The sequence below is a fragment of the Neofelis nebulosa genome, chromosome 5, assembly GCF_028018385.1.
Source record: "Neofelis nebulosa isolate mNeoNeb1 chromosome 5, mNeoNeb1.pri, whole genome shotgun sequence".
Classification (NCBI taxonomy): Eukaryota; Metazoa; Chordata; class Mammalia; order Carnivora; family Felidae; genus Neofelis; species Neofelis nebulosa.
This window is the reverse complement of record NC_080786.1, coordinates 157,072,821-157,095,046: the sequence shown is the minus strand read 5'-3', so window position 1 is coordinate 157,095,046 and position 22,226 is coordinate 157,072,821. Positions and strand designations below refer to the sequence as shown.

Genomic DNA, 22,226 nt, shown 5'->3' with positions numbered 1-22,226 from the left:
GGAGCGGAGCCGGCCACATGGGCCAGGCCAGGGGCAAGGGCACCCTCTCCGGAGGCGCTGCGAGAATCCCCACTCTGCACCCCTCCGGCACCTTCCCTGACCGTCCATCCTACAACACGGACTTTCACCTGCTCTCCCGCGTGCTCCAGGCCATTGTCAGGACACAGACCTTAGGTAGAGATCCCCCAGGTGGGGCCCCACCCACGTGGGGTGAGCTTCGAACTCCCACCAAGCACGGCCACTATGCGTGCACACGACATCGGGTTCAAAACATTAAGGCAACTGCACCTTCCAGGGCCGAGAGGCCCTTCCCGCTCCGCACGTCAATGCCATGTAACTTCTCTTTTAAACAGCGTAATCAAGACCCCTAAGCGTGGTTCAGAAAGGGGCCGTAACAGGCTAATTCTGAAACTCAGAAATGAGCGGTAACAGGCTAATTCTGAAACTTTGAGGGCGGCCGGGGGGATGTGGTCACGATGGTCTAGAACAGGGGGAGGGAGCAGCAAGGAAGGGAGCATATTAAAGAATGTTCAGAATCAGCCCAAGACCCCTCCTGAAACTTTTAAACAGACGAAACACTGATGAGTAATCCCTACATGAGTACAATCAGGCTGCAGAGCAGGAACGGGAAGCAAGGAGGGGATCTCTGGGTTTAGCCCCGCCACCCCGAGCCCCAACAGCACCCCGGGGCCCCACCAGCACCAGCACCCCGTGGTGGACTGGGGTTCTCTGGGATAATCATCACTTCCCACATGGCCAGCTAACTTCCCAAACCAGCCTCTCAAGGCCAACAGCCCTCATTTTTCCTTCTCATGTGACTGTATTTCCTACAAAAAGGAACCTGCCTGCTCAAGTACTCCCTTAGACAAGACTGTCAGTATTGTGCTTTAAAAAAAAAAAAAAAAAAAAAAGGCCACGGAAGCCATTTAGGAAGGCGTCTTCCCTACTGCAACTGAACTTCTCTCAAAGTTAAAAAAAAAAAAATGCACAATTTTTCAAGGTAGCTTCAACTGCTAATAAACCTCCTTTCCCGACAACCTTGGCGTCCAACGTTCCGGGGTCCTCCGGGTGGCCGTGGGGGTGGAGGCGGCTCTTGCCCCGAATGGCTCTGGCATTACTGACTGACCCCATCACTGAACGGTGGAAATTCACAGTCGGCCTTGGTCCAAACGCCAAAGTCAAATCGGAAAACTCAGCACCCGCCACCCCACCTGCAGCCCGCCCTCTGATTGAGCAAAGAGTGAAACTAAGCCGTGGCCACGGGCGAGCGGGGTCGCGGGGGCCCCGTGGGGTCCCAGGTCCCCTGTGCCCCCACCCCCCCCCCCACCAGCCCGGCAGGGGCCGCCTCGCGTCGGCAGGGAGGGGGGAGCGGAGGGGAGCAGAGTCCGCGGGGAGACAGGGGACAAGGGACAGGGGGTCGCGCCCTCCCAGAGCCCTGGGCCGCCCGTCCCCTCCCGGGGCGCCCCGTCCCCCAGCGCCCCCCACCCCCGCCAGGCCCCGCATGCCCCCCCACCCCGGGCTGCAGCGGCCTGAGTGGGGGGCGGACGGGGAGGTGTCCTGGGCCCCGGCCGGACCAGGCGCCGGGAGGCCGGCGGTGCGGGGAGGACCCGGGCCCGCGGACCACCCCCCCGCCCCGCCACCCCGTCCTCCCGCAGGCCCCACGCCGCAGAGGGCCGGCTGCGCTCCGCCCGGCGCGGGGCCAGGGGCCGACCTCGGGCGGAGGGGGGGCGGTGCGGGGGGCGACCTCGGGCGGGCGACGACCTCGGGCGGCGGGGAGTGGGGTGGGGGCGACCGCGGGCGGCGGGAGGGGGGGGCCCGACCTCGGCAGGGGCCGCGCCGCTCACCTGCAGCCGCCGCCACCTGCTCGTCGCGCGCGCGCGCGCGGCCTCGGCGTCGCCTCCGCGGCCCCTCCGGCCGCTGCGCTCCGGCCCTGGGCGCGCCCGGCCCTGCGTCGGGCCTCAGCTAGTGCGGCGCCCGCCGCCCCCGGCCCCCATCCCGCCCCGCCCGGCCCGCCGCCCTCCGCCCTCGGCCGCGCCGCCCCGCCACTTCCTGTGCGCGGCGATCCCACAGTTCCGCCGGCGCGCGGGGAGGGGGGACACGCGGGGGGGGGGGGGTGACACGCGGGGACACGCGGGGGGGGCACGCGGGGGGGGGACTCGGATGAAGGCGCGGGGGGGGGGGCCCGGGGTACACGCTGGGTCACGTGGGGGACGGGGGACACGTGGGGGACACGGGACACCGGGGAGGGGGGTTGGGGGGGACTCTGGCAGAGGTCGGTAACGGACGCCCGTGAATCCGAGGCAGAGATGGGAGCCGGCGGCGCACGTGGGGTGCAGGACCAGCGAGGTGGTGCAGGGGGGCAGGACTGACGCAGGGAGGGGACCGGCGGCACAGTATGACGGGGGGCAGGGAGAAGGCACCTCAGGTCAAGAGACCACCCCCCTCGTTTCCCCGGCTCCCTGGGGGTTCCCCCCTCCCCCGGGGCACTGGGGTTGTTTCCGGGCGGGAGCTCCTCCCCTGGTCCGGTCCGTGTGGGGTTCGCCGCCCCATGGGGTTGGATGGCCCGCGTCAACGTGGGGACCATCCTGGGAGCCGGGGCTCCAGCTCCGCGCGAGGATACATTTCAGACCCACGTGCAGCGCCCTTTGACTTATTTATAGTTGGCACCAGGCTGGCAACACTGTATCCGCATTTGACCCGGGAGGAAACTTCCCGGAACTGGTTGGGGGAGCCTGGCTGTGACCTGCCTAGATAGCCACACCTCCAGGCCCGGTCGCCGAAGGCTCTGCCCTCTTGGCTCCAAAGCACCCGAGCGAGCCCCTCACGGAGCACCTGCTGATGTCTGAGCCTGGAAACGGCCTGGGGTGGGTGGGGTGGGTGGGGTGGGTGGGGTGGGTGGGGGGGGGGGAATCATCTCCACTCTGCTTTCTCTACGTGGTACCTCGCGTCACTTGCCGCCAGTGGAGGTCCTCAGGTCCCTCTGGACCTCCCTAACTTGGACCAGTTTCATTGGAAAACTATCGAAGATACCAGGCGCCGCGGACGTCAGCTGTGCCTTATTTTAAACTTCCTCCAATTATTTCAGAAAACACTTGGACTAAAAATAAAATAAAATAAACACACGTGCACCTGCTCTACTCACAGTTCCCTTATCCTTGAAAAAGAGTTCTGGTTTGCGGTGTTGGTGGAAATGTAATACTTGTGAGACCCGGGAGCCCACACCGCCCCTTGGAGTCGTCCTCTTGTCCTACAGGTGAATTCCCACAGGGACTCCCAGATGTGGACACAAGCACGTTCTGACGCACAGCACAGAATTAGAGAAATCTGAAAGCAACTCACGGACACCTGGTTAAATAAACTCCAGCACACTCACTTAATACTTCTTAGAACATTGACAAATGTATATGGTAATTCTGTATATGCTAATATTCCACAATTTCCAAGATTTGTAAAGTGAAGAGAGAGATGGGGCGCCTGGGTGGCTCAGTCTCTTAAACATCTGAGTCCTGATCTTGGCTCAGGTCATGATCCCAGGACCATGGGATCGAGCCCCCTGTGGGGGGCTCTGTGCTGACAGCCCAGAGCCCGGTTGAGATTCTGTCTCTCTCTCTCTGTCCCTCCTCCGCTCACTCTCTCTCTTGAAATAAATAAACTTAAAAAAAAATTTTTTTAAATGGGAGTGAAGTTTCAGGGCAATGGTTTTACAATGATCCATTTCCCGTATTAAAAAGCAATATATGCATATATACATCCAGAACACTCCTGGAAGGGTAAATATGAGACTGTTATCTGCTGTGCAGGGATTAAGTAAACTTTATTGTTGATGGGTGGTAATCTTTAAATTAATCATGTATGTTGTATGGAAACCAATTTGACAATAAATTTCATATATTTAAAAAATTAATTAATCATGTACACACATTTTATAAGTACTTTTTAAAAACTAATTAAAATATGTACCTCATCACTTAGACACTTGATGGCCACTTAACTGTTACTTTGAACTTTTTTTTTTTTTTTTTTTTTTTTTCAACATTTTTTTTTAATTTATTTTTGGGACAGAGAGAGACAGAGCATGAACGGGGGAGGGGCAGAGAGAGAGGGAGACACAGAATCGGAAACAGGCTCCAGGCTCCGAGCCATCGGCCCAGAGCCTGACGCGGGGCTCGAACTCACGGACCGCGAGATCGTGACCTGGCTGAAGTCGGACGCTTAACCGACTGCGCCACCCAGGCGCCCCTGTTACTTTGAACTTTTAGATCAGCTCAAAGATACTGTATTGTCTCAACAGAATAAAGCACCATCAATATAATCTATATTCGGATAGAATCTGTGATCATACAGACCTTAGCTAGAAGGAACTTGCATCTGGAGAAGCTGAACGGACGAGCAGAGTAAACATTTAAACGGAACTTGGAAGTCAGCCAGCCAGCCCCTAAAGGCTTCCTGGGCCCTACACAGAGCATGTGCTCAGATTGACAGGCAATGCGGTCACCACTAGGATTTATGAGTGTCCCATCCGTGTGCATTATTTCACCTGCTTCTCCAAACAAAGCCCTGAGCTGGCACAGCAAAACTCCGCGTCTCGTCCGCCAGGATGCGGCAGCCTGGCTCCAGACCCTGACCCAGCCTCAGGGTCCGTGCTCCTCCTGACCCCACAAATGATGGCTTCTGTGTTGGGAGACAGACTCGGGTCCCCAGCTGCCCAAATTAACATGGGAAAGGAAAAGTCTTACCTAGAGGAATAGAGTTGGCACAAATGTGCAGGGAGAGGGGCTCCCTGCACGAACGAAAAGAAGGGAAGTGGAACGTGAGTACCCACCCTGTGTGAGGTGCGTCCTGGGAGAGGGACTCCACACTCATTATTTGCTGTAAATCTCAGAACCAACTTGCTTGATCCCATTTCACAGGTAAGTAAACCAGAGCCCAGGAGGCGATCCTAAGACCAAATGGCGGACAGCTGCCTACCCCCGAGCCTAGAAGCAGTCTTTCCAGCTGGGAGATTCTCTCTTGTTGGCGAACTGCCCCCGTCAAGCCCTGCCCGAGGCCTACTCAAGCCTGGATGGCAGTGTGGGTCCAGGTGAGTCCACACCGAGGAAGGCTTCCTGGACCAGCTTCCTGGGCACGGGCGTCAGGTTGTTGCCACTGCCGGGGGAACCGAGGGCCAAGGCTCAGAGCTAGCCTGTGACCTCGGACAAGGACATAACACACTTGGGTCTTAGTTCCATTTCCTGTGAAACAAAGAGGTTCCCACCCCGAACTTCCCTGTTCCCAAGAGTGTGCCAAGAGGACCAAGCTGGGGCCAACTCAGGCATTTTTCAAAAGCCTAAGGCAGGGGCAGCTGGGGTGGCTCAGTCGGTTAAGCGTCTGACACTTGATTTCAGCTCAGGTCACGATCTCACGGTTCATGGGTTCAAGCCCCATGTCGAGCTCTGTGCCGACAGCTCGGAGCCTGCTTGGGATTCTCTCTCCCTCGCTCTCTGCCCCTCCCCCACTCACACACCCTCTCTCTCTGTCAAAAATAAATAAACCTAACTTTTAAAAAAAGGGCTTCTACAGGGCAAAAACCCTACAAGGGATTTTTCCTGGCAGAGAGACTGGAAGTCCTGGGGTGCGCTAAGCCCCTGTTCCGAGGTGGTTGTTGAGAAACTGTCCAGTCTGGACGTCCTGAGTCAGACAAGACGGTTCACATCCATCCTCCAGACGTCGAGTGTCACTAGAGAATACAAGTCAGGGCACTGGAGAGAAGCCTGGCCTGGTCAGCCTGGAGCTCAAAGTCAAGGTCACAAGAGCGGGTGAAGCCAGTGCCTAGCCAAGGACCAACCTTGGGCCAACGTCCAGCACGCGGGGAAGCCCTCCGTGCAGGGGGGAAGCCCTGGGTTTGGATCCAGCCTCGCACCGGCTCTGAGGGTGGGTGCCTCAGTTTGCCACGTGGGGACGATAGTAACTTCCGGGTGCGGTGGCCGAGCTGTGCCAGAGGGTGGAGTGGGGCGCACAGACGGGGACACCAGAACCAGGCCGTGAGGCGCAGCCTGAGGCCCCCTCCCTGCGCAGCCCCAGCCCGCGGAGCGGGTGCGGGGCCGAGGCACGTCCGTTCGTGGCCCCACGCCCCTAACGGGCCATCTGTGCTCCAGGCCTCGGTCAGCGTCAGCGAGGTCTGAGACCCGCCTGCCCAGTCCTGCCCCCCTTCGTCTCGTGCAGGCATCACAACACCCCTCAAGCCCCTCGTGCCCTAACCCCCGCTCACTGTGTTCTGCCTGGGGGCCCCCCCCTGACACAGGCACCTGCAAGGGAGCTCGCCCTCGCCCCTTAGAAATGCTGCCTGACCAGGGCGCTCCCCGGGGCTGCACCCAACTCTGCAGGCAAAGGCGGTCGTCGCACGCGTCCACGTCCTGACCTGGAGGCCCGCGGGTCGCCAAGTCAGTAAAGTGGTCCAGGCTCCTCGTAAAGGTGGGAGGCTCTGTGCACGGGGTGGGCGGGCCGGAGACGCGCGGAAGCGTGACCTCTCAAAGGAAGCTCTCCCTCCCTCCCCCGGCACCCCCACCCAGACACACAAACACCTTAATTTTTTTCTTGGCAAGAAATCAGTTTCCAGATTGCTCTCTAGAGTTCAAAAAAGTAAATGAATAAAAACAAGTGAATACTATTTCTAAAGCTCACCTGTTCAGTTCTGGTATTTCTAATGCACGTAGGCGAGCCCGAACCCAGCTCACAGACCTACTGTGCCGTCTAATTCCTGACAAGTAGGAGAAGGAGGTACCCAGGACTGTTGTTGGTGGGCTCAATGAAATCCTTCCAGAAGAAACACCCCAGCGTGTCAGTATGAAGGGGGGAGGGTATGACATGCCTCAGGCAGAGACACAGATCATGACATGATTTGATGGGGAATAAAATATTCTAAACACCCCAGTACTCAGAGTAACAGAAGAAGAGTTGTTTCTGGAAGAAGAGAGGCACGGGTAAGTGCCCCTGGCCACGGAGAAAGAACGGGCCTGCACACCATCCAGGGCGTTAAAAGCGAGCTCAATGTCACTTCCTGGAAACGCTAAGCCAAGACGTCATGACACATAAAATAAATGCATCCTTTAGCACGGGGACGGGCCGTGGACGTGCCCTGTGTAGTCACAAAATGAATCCGTGTGTGTTCCTCCTTTTCCTCAGGGCTGGCTAGGGCGTGGGGGTGGGGGCCGGGTTCTCAGGTGCCCTCCACCCTGTTAGATGCAGCGACTTCTATCTTGCAAGCCCCCTCTGCGTCTGGACCCGGGGACGGGTGTGGGGGCGTGGGGACGGGAGTGGTCGTCCCGGACAGGACCCGTGAATGCGCTGTCGCGGGCGTGGCTCAATGGGGGGGACAGGGTTCTCGCCTGGCTGAGCAGATCTTGCTGAAGCGGGGCCTCGGTTCCCGGCACGGTCCATGAGGAGTACCGGTGCCCCCCCGCCCCGCCCTGCCCACCGCCCCGGGAGGTCTCTGGGGGGACCGGGTGAAGGCACACAGGGAAAGCCGCGCTCGCAGTTTCTCTGAAATCCCTCCCCTGGTGTCTCCTCCGCCAGGCCTCCTCCCGGCGGGCTTTCCCTGCCCCACCGCCCCCTTTATGGGGCGCTGCCCCCCCCCAGGCTCTCCGGCAGCACCCTTCAATGTCCTCTTGGCTCCTGTCACTGTGTGACTTAGCCGGCTTGTTTCTGCCCTGGAACCCCACCGGGCCGGGCAGGGGTGCGTCGTGAGAACAGCGCCCCACCCGGCCCCGCTGCGCCCCAGCCCCTGTATCCTGTGTGCACAAAAGGCCGCAAATGTGCTTTCACAGGTGGAGGTCTCTGAGGCCGGGCACATCCCCGGAGACCGCTGGAGGGGCCCGCAGGGATGGCCACTGTCTGAGCCCCACTTGCCGTATTAGTCGGCGGGGACGGCCCAGATGACAGAGTCCACCCTCTCACGGTCTGGAGGCTGGACGTCCAAGGTCACGGGGTCGGCAGGCTCCTTCTGAGGCCTCTTTCCCTGACCTGTAGATGCCGCCTCTCCCCTTGTCCTCCCGTGGTCGTCCCCTGTGTACCTGTCATCTCTTCTTGTAAGACACCAGTGAGTGGCCTCTTTGATGACCCCGTCTCCAAACACAGTCACATTCAACACACGTTGGATACGAGACTTGACGTATGCACTTGGGGGTGTCGGCCCCCCCCCCACAGCCCATGCGTACGCTCTCTCTCATTTTTACTCTGTGCCACAAACATGTGGTTCTTATACAACGCTGGAAGGCATTCTAAATTCACCTGCGCCTCACAAATCCCAGGATGCCGGGGCAGGGGAGCCGTAAGGGGCACGCCATCCGTGAAAGCGGAAGCGGGCTCGCGTGGAGAAGCGGGGTGCTGGCTGGCCGGGTCGGTGAGCGGCCCTGCTCTGCGACACCCACCTCCGCCGGGGCTCGGCGGGGGCTGCCACCTTGGAGGAACGGGACCTAAAGGGAGCTTAGAATCTGGCAGGAGAAAGAAACAAGATCAAAAGTAACAACTATCTGCTCCCACTGTCCTGGGATCGTTGTCAGTAGAGAGTCAGCACCTGCTGACCCAGTGAATCAGAGGAATGATGCGGCGATCGCAGGGTCAGAATAATGATACGGCGGGGGCCCCTGGGTGGCTCAGTCGGTTGAGCGTCCGACTTCAGCTCAGGTCATGATCTCGGGGTTCGTGAGTTCGAGCCCCGCGTCGGGCTCTGTGCTGACGGCTCGGAGCCTGGAGCCTGTTTCAGATTCTGTGTCTCCCTCTCTCTCTGCCCCTCCCCTGCTTGTGCTCTGTCTCTCTCTCTCTCTCTCTCTCTCTCAAAAATAAACAAACGTTAAAAAAATTTTTAAAAAAGAATAATGATACAGTGACAGCAGGGTCAGAATAATGATACGGGGGTCACAGGGTTGATGATGGTGGTGACAACAGCCAGCACCTGCCGTATGTCCTCCACATGCCCTGCTGTTCTAACAACACTATGAGGCAGGGACTGTCATCCCATCTCTAGGGGAGGAAACCGAAGTACAGAGAGGCTAAGTAGTTGGCTTGAGGTCACACAGCCTGGGAGTTTCAAGGCAAGGTGGCTGCTGGTCAGGCTCATTCCTAGCGCATCAATGGGATCCCTACTTGGGATACAGTCCGGACCCGTTTCTGACCCCCTCTCCTGGGGACACACATGCTTCTGGCTCCTTCTGCAGCCCCTCCCACAGCGGCCAGATCCCTGCCAACTCCCAACCTCACAGCTTATGACCTCGGCGTGTTTGACCTCTGGAGCAACACGGGGACCCAAATTCCTGGTGCAAAGTTGTCTTGCACGTGAGATGAGAGGCTAATGGGAAGCACCCATCACTGTCGCTGCCAAGAGCCCGGGGCTCACAGCGCCCGCCCCCGCCGACCCCTCCCCCTGCAAGTCCCTCGGGGCTCCCAACAAGGGACGGAAGCTCCCTCCTGGGGATCCAGCAGCCCCAGGCTCCTACCACTGCCACCAGGTGCGGACCACTCCAACACCAGACAATCTACAACCAAAGTCCCGCTATTTAGATGGCAGGTGGATGGCTGAGAGCGGGGCCCCTCTTATAGCCAACCCACAACTGATCCGATGACCTGTGTCATGGCAGCATTGTGGTCCCAAGGACACTTTTGCCCTGATGAAGATTGGGTTTGAATCTGTAATACCTGCCTGTGGACCAGGAACGTGGAGCCTACCCAGGGTAGGACCCTTATCTCCACGGAGACCCCCCCATCCCCCACTCTGACCCCTGCCTGGACTCCCAGGCGGGATCTTCTCACTGGCTGCCTTCTGCCCGTCTCCTCCCATTCACCCAGCACCTGCCTGTGCTTTTGTGCTCGGCTTTGACTGTCATTATTCGAGAAACCATGGGCTGAATAGACACTCTTCCAAAGAAGACGCCCAGATGGCCAACCGACACATGAAAAGATGCTCCACATCACTCAGCATCAGGGAAATGCAAATCAAAACCACAGTGAGACACCACCTCCCACCTGTCAGAATTGCTAACATTAAAAACAAAAACAAAAACAAAAACAAAAACAAAAACAAAAACAAAAAACAACCAAGAAGTAACAAGTGTTGGCCAGGATGCGGAGAAAGGGGAACCCTCATGCACTGCTGGTGGGAACGCAAACTGGTGCAGCCACTCTGGAGAACAGCGTGGAGGTTCCTCAAAAATTAAAAATAGGGTCACCTGGGGGCACCTGGGTGGTTCAGTCAGTTGAGCGTCTGACTTCAGCCCAGGTCATGGTCTCACGGTTCGTGGGTTTGGGCCCCACACTGGGCTTGCTGTTAGCACAGAGTCCGCTTCGGACCCTCTGTCCCCTCACTCTGTCCCTACCCTACCGGCTCTCTCTCTCTCTCTCTCTCTCTCTCTCTCTCTCTCTCTCTCTCTCAAAAATAAACATTGAAAAAAATAGGGGAGCCTGAGTGTTTCAGTTGGTTAAGCATCTGACTCTTGATTTCGGCCTAGGTCATGATCTCAGGGTTGTGGGATCAAGCCCCATGTTGGGCTCTGTGCTGAGAGTGCAGAGCCTGCTTGGGATTTTCTCTCTCCTTCTCTCTATGCCCCTCCCCTGCTCATTCATTCTCTCTCTCTCTCTCTCTCTCTCTCAAAATAAATAAACATTTTTTAAAAATAGAACTACCCTACTATCCAACAATTCCACTATTGGGTTTTTACCCAAAGAAAATGAAAACACTGTTGGGACGAGCAACTGGGCTCTACTCCTGAAGCGAAGACTACATTGTATGTTAACTAACTCGAAAATAAAGAAATACTAAGAAAAGAAAAAGAATGAAAACACTAATTTGAAAAGACATGTGCACCCCTGTGTTTATAGCAGCATCCTCTACCAGAGCCAAATTATGGAAAGAGCTGAAATGTCCGTGGAGTGATATATGCTCACAATGGAATACTACTCAGCCATCAGAAAGAATGAAATCTCGTGTATGGAATGAGAGTTCACCACGCTGAGCAAAGTTGGAGGAAGACAAATGCCATACGATTTCATTTACATGTGGAATCCGAAAAACAAAAGAAGAGACAAAAACAGTAACAGATTCACGAATCCAGAGCACAAACTGGTGGTTCCCAGAAGGGAGGGGGTCGGGGGGCAGGTGAAATGGTGGCGGAAGGAAGAGGCAGCGACTTCCAGTTCTAGAATAAACGAGCCACGGGGAAGAAAAGCACAGCGTGGGGCACAGAGTCGATAATACTGTGATAACGTGGGGCAGCGACCACACTTATCAAGAGGAGCGACGCTCCGCGTGTACAATTGCCCATCAGTGTGTCGCGCACCTGAAACCAGCAGACCGCTGTTTGTCGATTACACTTCAATAACCTAAGCAACAACAACAAGCAGGGCTGCGTTGCGATGCCTGTGAACCGCCTGCTCCCAAACAGGCTGGGGAGCCCCCCCCAAGTCCCAGGCCCCCCCTCCCAATCCCGGCCCCGCCTCCCGGTCCCGGCCCCGCCTCCCGGTCCCGGCCCCGCCTCCCGGTCCCGGCCCCGCCTCCCGGTCCCAGGCCTCCCCACCCAGTCCCGGCCCCGCCTTCCAGTCCCAGGCCTCCCCTCCTTGTCCCAGGCTCCCCCTACCAGTCCCGGCCCCGCCTCCCGGTCCCAGGCCTCCCCTCGCGGTCCCTGTCCCCCGCCAGTCCTCGGGGCCCCCCCTCCACGTCACAGGCCGCCCCTCCCAGTCCCAGGTTCCCCCCCCCAAGTCCCAGGTCCCCCATCCCAGTCCCGGCCCCGCCTCCCGGTCCCAGGCCTCCCCTCCCAGTCCCGGCCCCGCCTCCCAGTCCCGGCCCCGCCTCCCAGTCCCGGCCCCGCCTTCCAGTCCCAGGCCTCCCCTCCTTGTCCCAGGCTCCCCCTACCAGTCCCGGCCCCGCCTCCCGGTCCCAGGCCTCCCCTCGCGGTCCCCGTCCCCCGCCAGTCCTCGGGGGCCCCCCTCCAAGTCACAGGCCGCCCCTCCCAGTCCCAGGTTCCCCCCCCAAGTCCCAGGTCCCCCATCCCAGTCCCGGCCCCGCCTCCCGGTCCCGGCCCCGCCTTCCAGTCCCAGGCCCCCTCTCCCGGTCCCAGGTTGCCCCCTCCAAGTCCCAGGCCCCCTGCTGCTGGGTCCATTCGCCAGGACACTGGAGCGGCGTCCCCACCTCCAGCCCTGGCTAAAGCACCTGCATCCACGTGCCTGCCCTCGGCCTGCGACGCACCAGGGCCCCTGTTGTCCTGTCCCATCAGACATCTTCGCTGTGCCAAGCAACACCGGGAGGGCCACCCTGGGCCACATTTCCCCAGTGGTGGCCTTCAGGCCCCGGGGGCACCCAGCCCCTGACAGCTGGCTCCCCGGCCCCGCCCAGCCCGTAGCACAAAGAGCCCCAGGAACGTTGCTCTACTCCACCCAGAGGGGGATCCTGGGCTGCTCTTGCAATTTGCTTTGGCCAACCGGACGACGGCAAAGGTAGTACAAAATGAGACGCTAACTAACTTAAATGCCACTTAAAAATGGCTAGAATGATCCGTTTTATGTTATGTGTATTTGACCATGATTAAAAATAAATCAATCCGTTGTTTAAAAAAGAAGTCGCTTTAAAAGGACCTGCTTGTGGTCCACCACGTGAACGACAGGTCTGTGGCTGCTGAGGGGCATAGAGTCCCATTGGGGCACCTGGATGGCTCAGTCGGTTGAGCGTCCGACTTGGGCTCAGGTCACGATCTCGCAGTCCGTGAGTCCGAGCCCCGCGTCGGGCTCCGTGCTGACAGCTCAGAGCCTGGAGCCTGTTTCAGATTCTGTGTCTCCCTCTCTCTGACCCTCCCCCGTTCATGCTCTGTCTCTCTCTGTGTCAAAATAAATAAACATTAAAAAAAATACATAAATACAATAGAGCCCCATCATCCCTGTCAACCACCGTCAGGAAAGCGAGGCTGCTGACCGCCAGCTGGGTGCAGAGGCTGGTGACCCTGCCAGAGCCAGAGAAGAACCGCCTAGCCGAGCCCGGCCTCACTGCCAGCCACAGAACCACGGGCCAAATACATGGTTATTCTCTGCCCCTCGGTTTTGTCTGCCACACACTGAGTACCCGCTCTCCACCAGCTCACACTGGGAGGGGTCTCGACACATTCTCCTTCCGACCTCAGGGTGGGAGACTCACGAACACGTGTATCCGGGAAGGAAGAAGCACGCTTTGTCATTTGTGCTGTGTGTGCTGTGTGTGTGTGTGTGTGTGTGTGTGTACCGTGTGTGTGCACTGTGTGTGTGCTTTGTGTGTGCTGTGTGTGTGCCATGTGTGTGTGCTGTGTGTGCGCTATGTGCGCTGTGTGTGCGTGCTGTGTGTGTGTGTGCTATGTGTGTGCACTGTGTGTGTGCTGTGTGTGTGCTGTGTGTGCTGTGTGCTTTGTGTGTGCTGTGTGTATGTGCTGTGTGTGTGCTCCGTGTGTGTGCTTTGTGTGTGCTGTGTGTGTGTGCCATGTGTGTGCCGTGTGTGTGCTGTGTGTGCTGTGTGTGTGCTGTGTGTGCTGTGTGTGCGGTGTGTGCCTTGTGTGTGCTGTATGTGTGTGCACTGTGTGTGTGTGCTGTGTGTGCTGTATGTGTGTGCGCTGTGTGTGTGTGTGCCGTGTGTGTGCTGGGTGTGCGGTGTGTGCTGTGTGTGTGTGCACTGTGTGTGCGCTGTGTGTGTGTGCTGTGTGTGCTGTGTGTGTGCTTTGTGTGTGTGTGCTGTGTGCGCTGTGTGTGTGTGTGCTTTTTGTGTGTGTGTGTGTGCTGTGTGGTGTCTGTGTGCTGTGTGTGTGTGCTGTGTGCACTGTGTGTGTGTGTGCTTTGTATGTGCTGTGTGTGTGTGCTGTGTGTGCTGTATGTGTGTGCACTGTGTGTGTGCTGTGTGTGTGTGCACTGTGTGTGTGTGTGCTTTGTGTGTGTGTGCTGTGTGTGCTGCGGTAAGAACAGAGCTCACGCCTGGCGGTCTTGTGTGTCTGCACAGGGCACAGTGGCAAGTGGGGACTGGGGAAACGAGGGCAACTCAACGTGACACCTGCCCCCACAATGGCCTAGCACCACCCGGAGCGCCCGCCCCACAGACCAGTGTGAGAAGTGTCACAACGGAGGCGGAGTGCCACCACACGGCCGGGACGCGCCCAGGGAGCAATGCCCCGACTTGCTGGAGAGGCCAGAGTGTCAGGAGAGGCCAGCGGACGCGGGGCCGGTGTGTACACGCACGCACGCGCGCACGCACGCGCGCACGCACGCACGCACACACGCACGCACGCACACACGCACGCACGCACGCACGCACACACGCACGCACGCACACACGCACGCACGCACGCACGCACGCACGCGCACACTGCTCCTGCAGAAGGTGTAAGAAACACTCCTGGAGCCAAAGCCACGGCCCCGTCCGGCCCTGACCTAAGTGGGGCCCCGCAGCCTCGCCGAAATCCCAACCGCAGCCGTGGCTGCTCTCCAGCGGGGCAGGCGACGCCGGTTCCCGGCCAGGCCCTGCCTGCCGTCTCCCTTGTCCCCCGAGGCCGCGAGGTGGCGAGGCCACCCCACGTCACAGCTGAGAAGGGCAGACAAGCACGTCCTGTCCTCACAACCAAGGACCGGACCAGGGCCTCGTCTGAAGGTGACGCCATCGGACGTAGAAGGGCCGTAAAAACGCACGGAATGCTCTCCCTCCGCGTCACACCACCTGGGCCGAGAGTTGGGGACTGAAGCCCGTGGGCTCCATGGAAGATCGGCATTTATCCCTCAGTCGGGGGCTGCGTTACAGAGCGCCCACCGGCCCCCTTCAAGGACACGGCCCGCGGTCTGTAACTAACTCCCCGAGCCGCGGGACATCTCCGTGGCCCCCACAGATCCCCCTCGCCCACGCACCAGTAATCCTGCCGGCCCCCGACACCGCCCCCAGGCAACCTCAAATCCACCTCCCGTCTCTACAGACGTGTCTCCGCCACTCAGAGCGCTCACATAGGCGGTGGCCGCACCGTGTGGGGCCACGTGCGTCCCAGACCCCGGACCCTCTGCGTGGGGCAGCCATCTCCCTCCCTCCCTCTCGTGTCACCAGCCGCCGGGGAAGCACCTGCGGACAAGGGGCCGTGGGAAGGAAGGGAACCCTCCCGATGCCCCCGCCCCCTGCTGTCCACGCGGCCACCCAGCATCGCAGGCTTTGTGAGCCCACCGGGCCCACGGCCCCTGCAGCCACAGCGAGCGTTCTCCGGGCGACCGCGGTTTGGGGAATGTTGCGTCTGCGTCTAGACCACGGGGAGCACTTCAGGAGCACGGGATGGGGAAGGCTGTATCTCCTGAGGACGTGGCGGTGGCTGACGTGGCTCCAAGGTCCCCTTCCCTCCGCCTTTTCGGTCAAATGCGACAGCTGCTCAGAGCCCTGTCCCCCGCACGTGGTCAGACCTCGGGTTAAAATCTCCCCTGTCACCGGGGAGGCATCCCGAGTAGTTTCATCTCCGTGGACTTTACCGAAAGGTAGGTAAGTTCTCACTGACTGATCGTGCCCTCTGGACACACCACAGGTGCCACGCTGTCTGTGGCGGCCGCAGAGGAAGTGGGCAGGAAGGGTCCAGTACTCCAACTCCAAACCCATCAGGGTTAAATGCAGGCCCTCTGCTCCACTTCAGATGACAAGTCACATGGCAGCTCCATGCACTGCACCTGGCACCTCCCACCTGCCCCTGTGCCCTGCCCGGCGGCCATCACCACCCGTGTCCCCGCCCAGCGGCCGTCACCACCTCTGTGTCCCCACCCAGCGGCCACCACCACCCCTGTGTCCCCGCCCGGCGGCCATCACCACCCCTGTGTCCCCACCCGGCGGCCATCACCACCCCTGTGTCCCCGCCCGGCGGCCATCACCACCCGTGTCCCCGCCCGGTGGCCATCACCACCCCTGTGTCCCCACCTGGCGGCCGTCACCACCCGTGTCCCCGCCCGGCGGCCATCACCACCCCTGTGTCCCCACCCGGCGGCCATCATCACCCGTGTCCCCGCCCGGTGGCCATCACCACCCCTGTGTCCCCACCCGGCGGCCATCACCACCCGTGTCCCCGCCCGGTGGCCATCACCACCCCTGTGTCCCCGCCCGGCGGCCGTCACCACCCGTGTCTCCGCCCAGCGGCCATCACCACCCCTGTGTCCCCACCCGGCGGCCATCACCACCCCTGTGTCCCCGCCCGGTGGCCGTCACCACCCCTGTGTCCCCGCCCGGCGGCCGTCACCACCCCTGTGTCCCCGCCCGGCGGCCGTCACCACCCGTGTCCCCGCCTGGCGGCCGTCACCACCCCTGTGTCCCCGCCCGGCAGCCGTCACCACCCGTGTCCCCGCCCGGCGGCCGTCACCACCCGTGTCCCCGCCCGGCGGCCATCACCACCCCTGTGTCCCCACCCAGCAGCCATCACCACCCGTGTCCCCGCCCGGCGGCCGTCACCACCCGTGTCCCCGCCCGGCGGCCGTCACCACCCCTGTGTCCCCGCCCGGCGGCCGTCACCACCCCTGTGTCCCCGCCCGGTGGCCGTCACCACCCGTGTCCCCGCCCGGTGGCCATCACCACCCCTGTGTCCCCGCCCGGCGGCCATCACCACCCGTGTCCCCACCCGGTGGCCATCACCACCCCTGTGTCCCCACCCGGCGGCCGTCACCACCCGTGTCTCCGCCCAGCGGCCATCACCACCCCTGTGTCCCCACCCAGCGGCCATCACCACCCGTGTCCCCGCCTGGCGGCCGTCACCACCCCTGTGTCCCCGCCCGGTGGCCATCACCACCCCTGTGTCCCCGCCCAGCGGCCGTCACCACCCCTGTGTCCCCGCCCGGCGGCCGTCACCACCCGTGTCCCTGCCTGGCGGCCATCACCACCCCTGTGTCCCCGCCCGGCAGCCGTCACCACCCGTGTCCCCGCCCGGGCGGCCATCACCACCCCTGTGTCCCCGCCCGGCAGCCGTCACCACCCCTGTGTCCCCGCCCGGTGGCCATCACCACCCGTGTCCCCACCTGGATGCTGTCACTCCAACCTGGCTTCCATAATGACTGCCTGGGCCTCCCTGCAAGGTGCACTCCGGCCATAGGCGCCCATCCTGGGTGCGGCCACCAGGGGAGGCGAGGGCTGAAGCAGTGGCCCCACGGCCTGCTCTGGCACCAGCTCCACCTGCCTTGTGGGGCTGTTTCCGGACTCAGGGCTCGTCTGCCACCAGCTCCTGTTCCAGACTTTCACGAAGCCCACAGTGAGGGTGTTGTCCCTGTGGGAGCGTGCATCTCGTTTTATTGTGGAATTTGATATGAAAGTGGAATTTGTTTCTCAGAACTTAGAACCCAGACAATTTGCAAACTGCCTTTAGAAAAATGAAATTACAGCAAAATCACATTTGCTCTTGAAAACACCACCTTTTGTTTTAATGTTGTTTTTTTTTTTTTTTTTTTTTTTAAATTTATTTTTGGGACAGAGAGAGACAGAGCATGAACGGGGGAGGGGCAGAGAGAGAGGGAGACACAGAATCGGAAACAGGCTCCAGGCTCCGAGCCATCAGCCCAGAGCCCGACGCGGGGCTCGAACTCACGGACCGCGAGATCGTGACCTGGCTGAAGTCGGACGCTTAACCGACTGCGCCACCCAGGCGCCCCTTTAATGTTTATTTTTGAGAGAGACAGAGCGTGAGCAGGGGAGGGGCAGAGAGAGAAAGGGAGACACAGAATCCCAAGCAGGCTCCAGGCTCCGAGCCGTCAGCGCAGAGCCCGACGTGGGGCTCGAACTCACAACCGCGAGATCGTGACCTGAGCCGAAGTCGGACGCTCAACCGACTGAGCCCCCCGGGCGCCCCAAACGTCATTATCTGTGAAGTGATTAACGCCACTTGTACAACCAGAGAGGGAATCTGGCACAGAAGGAACTAGTGTACCCTTTCTCATGGTGGCACTACGTCCGGGTTCGCTGACAAAATGTTCCGATGAAGTGAAAAGGCCTTTGCTCTCCCCGACATGTGTCTGTGGACGTGAGAAGCGCGAAGGACCGGCTTCTGAAGGTGCCTGGTGCTCCTGTCTTGCGGTTGGCGGTCCCTGATGTCTGCTGGATGTCAGCGCTGCCCGGCTGTCCTGGGACCGGGTCAGGGTCACGGCCCTCAGGTCCCGCCAAAGCCCATGGGGGCGCTGAGGTGCGTGCTCCACCCGAGGGTCTGTTTCGGAAGGGGAGAGGCCCGTGTTCGCAGGCTCCTGGGAGCCTCGGGGGGAGGGAGCCCCTTAGCGAGGGCAGAGGCACCCCATCTCCGCTCCAGGTTGACTCCGCCTCCCTTCCCCACGCCTGCGGGCCACTTGGCCCCAGGCTCCCTCCCAGGGCCCCCGAGGGACTGGAGCCCTGGCCCTGCACTGGGGGGCTCCGAGAGGCCTGGCCCACCCGCAGGCACGCCCCACGTTCACCTCAAGGCCGAGGAAATCGCCCTGACAGGACAAACGTGACCCAGCTGGGCCTCGGCTTTGTGCCGGCGGGGCCAACCAGCCCAAGGAGACCCAGGGCTCAGGTCAGTGGCTTGGATGGGGCGCCCGGGAACCCAGAGGGAGGGACAGGTGTGGACAAAGGTGAAGCCGTGGAGACAGGGAACTCCGATGTGTCCCTTCCATCAGAGCCGGGAGGTGGGGGCACCAGGCTTCAAGGAGCTTCGTGAAGGGGCGCACAGAGGAGTCTGTGGGGTCCGACCCATCGGAGGCTCAAGAAGGTCACTGAGCAGGAGCTGCATTGCCAAAGCCAGGAAGAGAGTGTGTTGGAACTGTGTTTACACCCACACTGCCGTCCACACCTCCGGCTTCCTATTTCCTTAGCTGCTTCCAGGGCACTCTGTGTACATCCCAGTGGCCTTGGGGGAGGAGGCTTTACGGATACACTCATCCGGTGCCTCTCCATTCCCAGGAATGTTTGGGGGATGGGGACGGGTCAGGATATGCCAGAAAAGTCATTTCCTCGAGACAAATCACCTAGGGCCGCTACACGCACACAAAGGGGCAGTTTAGAACAACGTGGATTTATTCTCTCACATTCCGGAGGCGGGAAGTCCAGGGATCAAGGCATCGCGGGGGCGGGGCCCCTTCTGAAGGCTCCGGGAGGATCCGTCCTGCCTCGTCCAGCTCTGGTGGCCCCAGGGCCCCCTGGCTTGTGTCACGTCACCCTGCTCTGCCTCCATCATCGCGTGGCTTCTCCCTGTTTCTGGGTCATCACTCGGCCTCCACCCGAGCCACTGGATTAGGGCCCATCCCGCCCCAGTGTGAAATCTTCTTAACTAATCACACCTGCAGTGACCCAGGTTCTAGCTGAGGTCACAGTCACAGGCACAGAGCTCAGGACTCCGACGCATCTCTTTGGGGGACACCACCCAACCCACAACACCCAACAAATCTAGACTCGGCAGGACTCAGGCCTCATCCTGGCCTGGGCGTCATGAGCCAGGTGCAGTCTCTGTGGGTGGCGACAAACAGGAAGTCCTGGGGTTTGGGGCCTGTCTAGGTCTCAGGGCCAAGCAGCTGGTGCAGTTCTCAGCCTGGGGGAGGGGCTGAACGGGACCCAGTCCATCAGACGGACGCATGAACGCCTCACCCCTGAACACACGCCCAGTGACAAGCTGCACAGGCCCTCGGACTCAGGATGATCTGTGTTCTTGTGCTTCCCATCCTTCCTCAGTGTGGGATGCTGGCACCATGCCACTGGGCTGAGCGGTCCCCCTGTCCCTCCTGGTCCCGCCCCCCAGCCTGCAGCTGCCACTCTCGAGGCCCTCCTCAGCCCCAGGTCTCTGCCTTGCTGAATGTCAACTCTCAGGGAACCTCAGTCTGCTCGCGGCTCCCGAGCCTGGACACCCTGATCATCATCAGACGCGGATTAGTGAGCAGAGACAGCCAGCGGGTGCTCGCCCTGTGGCCCACGATTCGGAGCCCGGGAGGGGCACGCCGGCCACTGGATGGGTCAGGCGGTCAGAGAGGCCCTTCAAGGTCAACCCCGAATTTCTCAGTAAGTGTCAGCTTGCTCCTGCTATGATCGAACACTTCTTCCAGATTCAAGGAAAGCTACTGGATTTAGCCAGCATCCTGGTCCCCAGAGAGCACGATCCCACAGGAACACACACAGAGGGCAACAGGCAAAATAGAAACCTTGGCTGGATTACATCACCCCCCCACCAGGGACCCCTGCACACACGTTAGCAGAGGAGGGGGCAGCAGGGGGCGGGCAGGAGGGGTCAGTGACTCTGGATTAAGTCTGTTGGCATGACTTCAAGTATGATATTTGACATCTGGAAAGATCTCCAAGGCACGGGGTTGAATACGAGGACAAACGCCTACGTGATGTTGTTATACAGGGCCACTTACGGGAACCCAACCTGCAGAGCTCTGGACGCGCTCTGTGGGCACATCCGAGGAGACCTGGAAAGACGCAGCCCCCCGCCCCCCTCCCCAAGCGCGGAGGGAGCGGGCCTGGGAGGGGGTGGAAAAGGCGGGGCTTGAACTCTCCAACCGCGAGATCTTGAGCTGAAGTCAGACGCTCAAGCAACAGAGCCACCCAGGTGCCCCTCGTTTTTCAACTGTTACAAGAATACATTTCTGTACCACTTGGGCAATTAAAAATTTTTATTTTTTGGTTTTGTTTTAAAGCCACAGCATCTCCCAGAGCACGATAAACCAACAAGCACAGAACCGAGAAGAAAAGGTGCAAGGCAAGCACACAGAGCGCGTTTCGGTTAGAGAAGCACGAGGAACGGGAGTCGACATGAGCCGGCACGAATCTGTGCTTTCTGGCAGCTAAGGTAGAGACACCGACGGTGTCTCGGGCGGCACGGGTTCTGGTTCTAACCACGTGGTTCCATCTAGAGGAGAAAATGCTTTTCTTCTGGAACCAAACCGGCGAGAATCCGTGGTTGGCCCTGGGGAAAGACGGAGCCAGCTGCAGGTCTCGGCCCCGCCCGGAAGCCGAGGACACCCCGAGGTGACCCTGGCCGGCTGCTCCCTCGGGCGCCGGGTGCCAGGACCGCTGGAGGCTCAGGAGAAGCTCTACAGGGCACGGGGCCACTGAGGCGTGGACACGGCCAGCAGCGACACACGTCCGTGTCTGTGTCACATGACGGGTCCGTGTAGACGGCGGGAGCGCACACCTCCCGCAGAAACTCTAGCAGATATTCCCAGGTCATTACTAACACACTCTCGTTTTATGCTTGAGGAAACCACGGCTCGGAGAGTTGATGTAACTCGCCTGAAATCTCACTCGAGTGAGTGGAGAGACCGGGATTCCTTGAGCCCAGCACTCGGGAGGTTTCCCTGGCGACCTGTCTCCCACGAGTACACCTGCACACGCCGTGTGGCGCTGCCTGGGGCGCTGCTCCAGGCCACACGGCAGCTGTCTACACCGGGGCCACCTCGATTCTCCAGCACTGCTCAGGGACTCGGGTCCACACCGGCCACCAGCATCCTGTGGGTGGAGGGAGCCTCTCGCACCCAAATGGGAGGACAAAGACTAGGGGGCTTGCTCCAGGGGGCCCCAGCTGCAACCACAGGAAGAATCCCGAAGGAGCAAACCCACACCAACAGGGAGAGGGTGCGGCCGCTGGGGCAGGTGCAAGGGGGGTTTCTGCCCCATGGGGAGGCATCCCGTGCCCGGTCACCCTCGCCGGTCCAGGTGTGACAGCAGAGCAGGCCTGTCCCCTCCCTGCCTCCCCGCCCAGAGTGGGGGATGCAGCAAATAAATGCTGTGCTCCATGGGGGGTGGGGGGCAGACTATTCTAACCCCGGGGCCAGAATACCGTCCACCCCAGGGAGAATGCTTATTGCGCGCAATGCATACAACATTTGCCACTTGAATCACCCCAAAGCACGCGGTTCACGGCAGGGCCAGCCTGTCCCCTTCCCCGCTGCTGCTCGCGTTGGGGTCCTGACGCACCCCGGCCGGGGGGCTGCACGCTGCGGGGGCCGCGCTGGTCCCAGCGACAGAAGCTCCCGGTCACTCCTGCAGCGTTACTCACATTTGCCCACTGGACTCCACACAAGCCCTGACTTTTGAACCCATGAAGGATAAAGCACTAATTTCCAACACGGAAATATTTTGTTATTGATGAGAATAACACCAGATGGTAAAAAACTAAAATCCTGCCAGAGACGAGCAAAGCCGACACGAGTTACTCCTACTGGGGGAGATGAATTGTGTCCCTGATCTGCGGTAGGGATGCAATTTTGGAAGAGCTGAGCCCCCGGCTTTGCCCAGAGGC

General features: G+C 60.2%; 2 protein-coding genes across 2 annotated transcripts in view; one reads left to right on the top strand and one right to left on the bottom strand.

Moving 5' to 3' along the window:
- The window catches only part of AGPAT3 (1-acylglycerol-3-phosphate O-acyltransferase 3), an 82,675-nt gene extending 80,684 nt beyond the window's left edge, over window positions 1-1,991 (bottom strand). Inside the window, exon 1 of the mRNA XM_058732159.1 lies at window positions 1,845-1,991. The gene's annotated coding sequence lies outside the window, so the exon portion shown is untranslated. The remainder of the gene's footprint in view (window positions 1-1,844) is intronic.
- Window positions 1,992-15,641: 13,650 nt separating this feature from the next.
- LOC131513220 (basic proline-rich protein-like) lies at window positions 15,642-17,066 on the top strand. The gene has a single exon (XM_058732553.1). The coding sequence runs from the start codon at window positions 15,642-15,644 to the stop codon at window positions 17,064-17,066; it is 1,425 nt and encodes a 474-aa protein (XP_058588536.1).
- The last annotated feature ends 5,160 nt before the right edge of the window (window positions 17,067-22,226 follow it).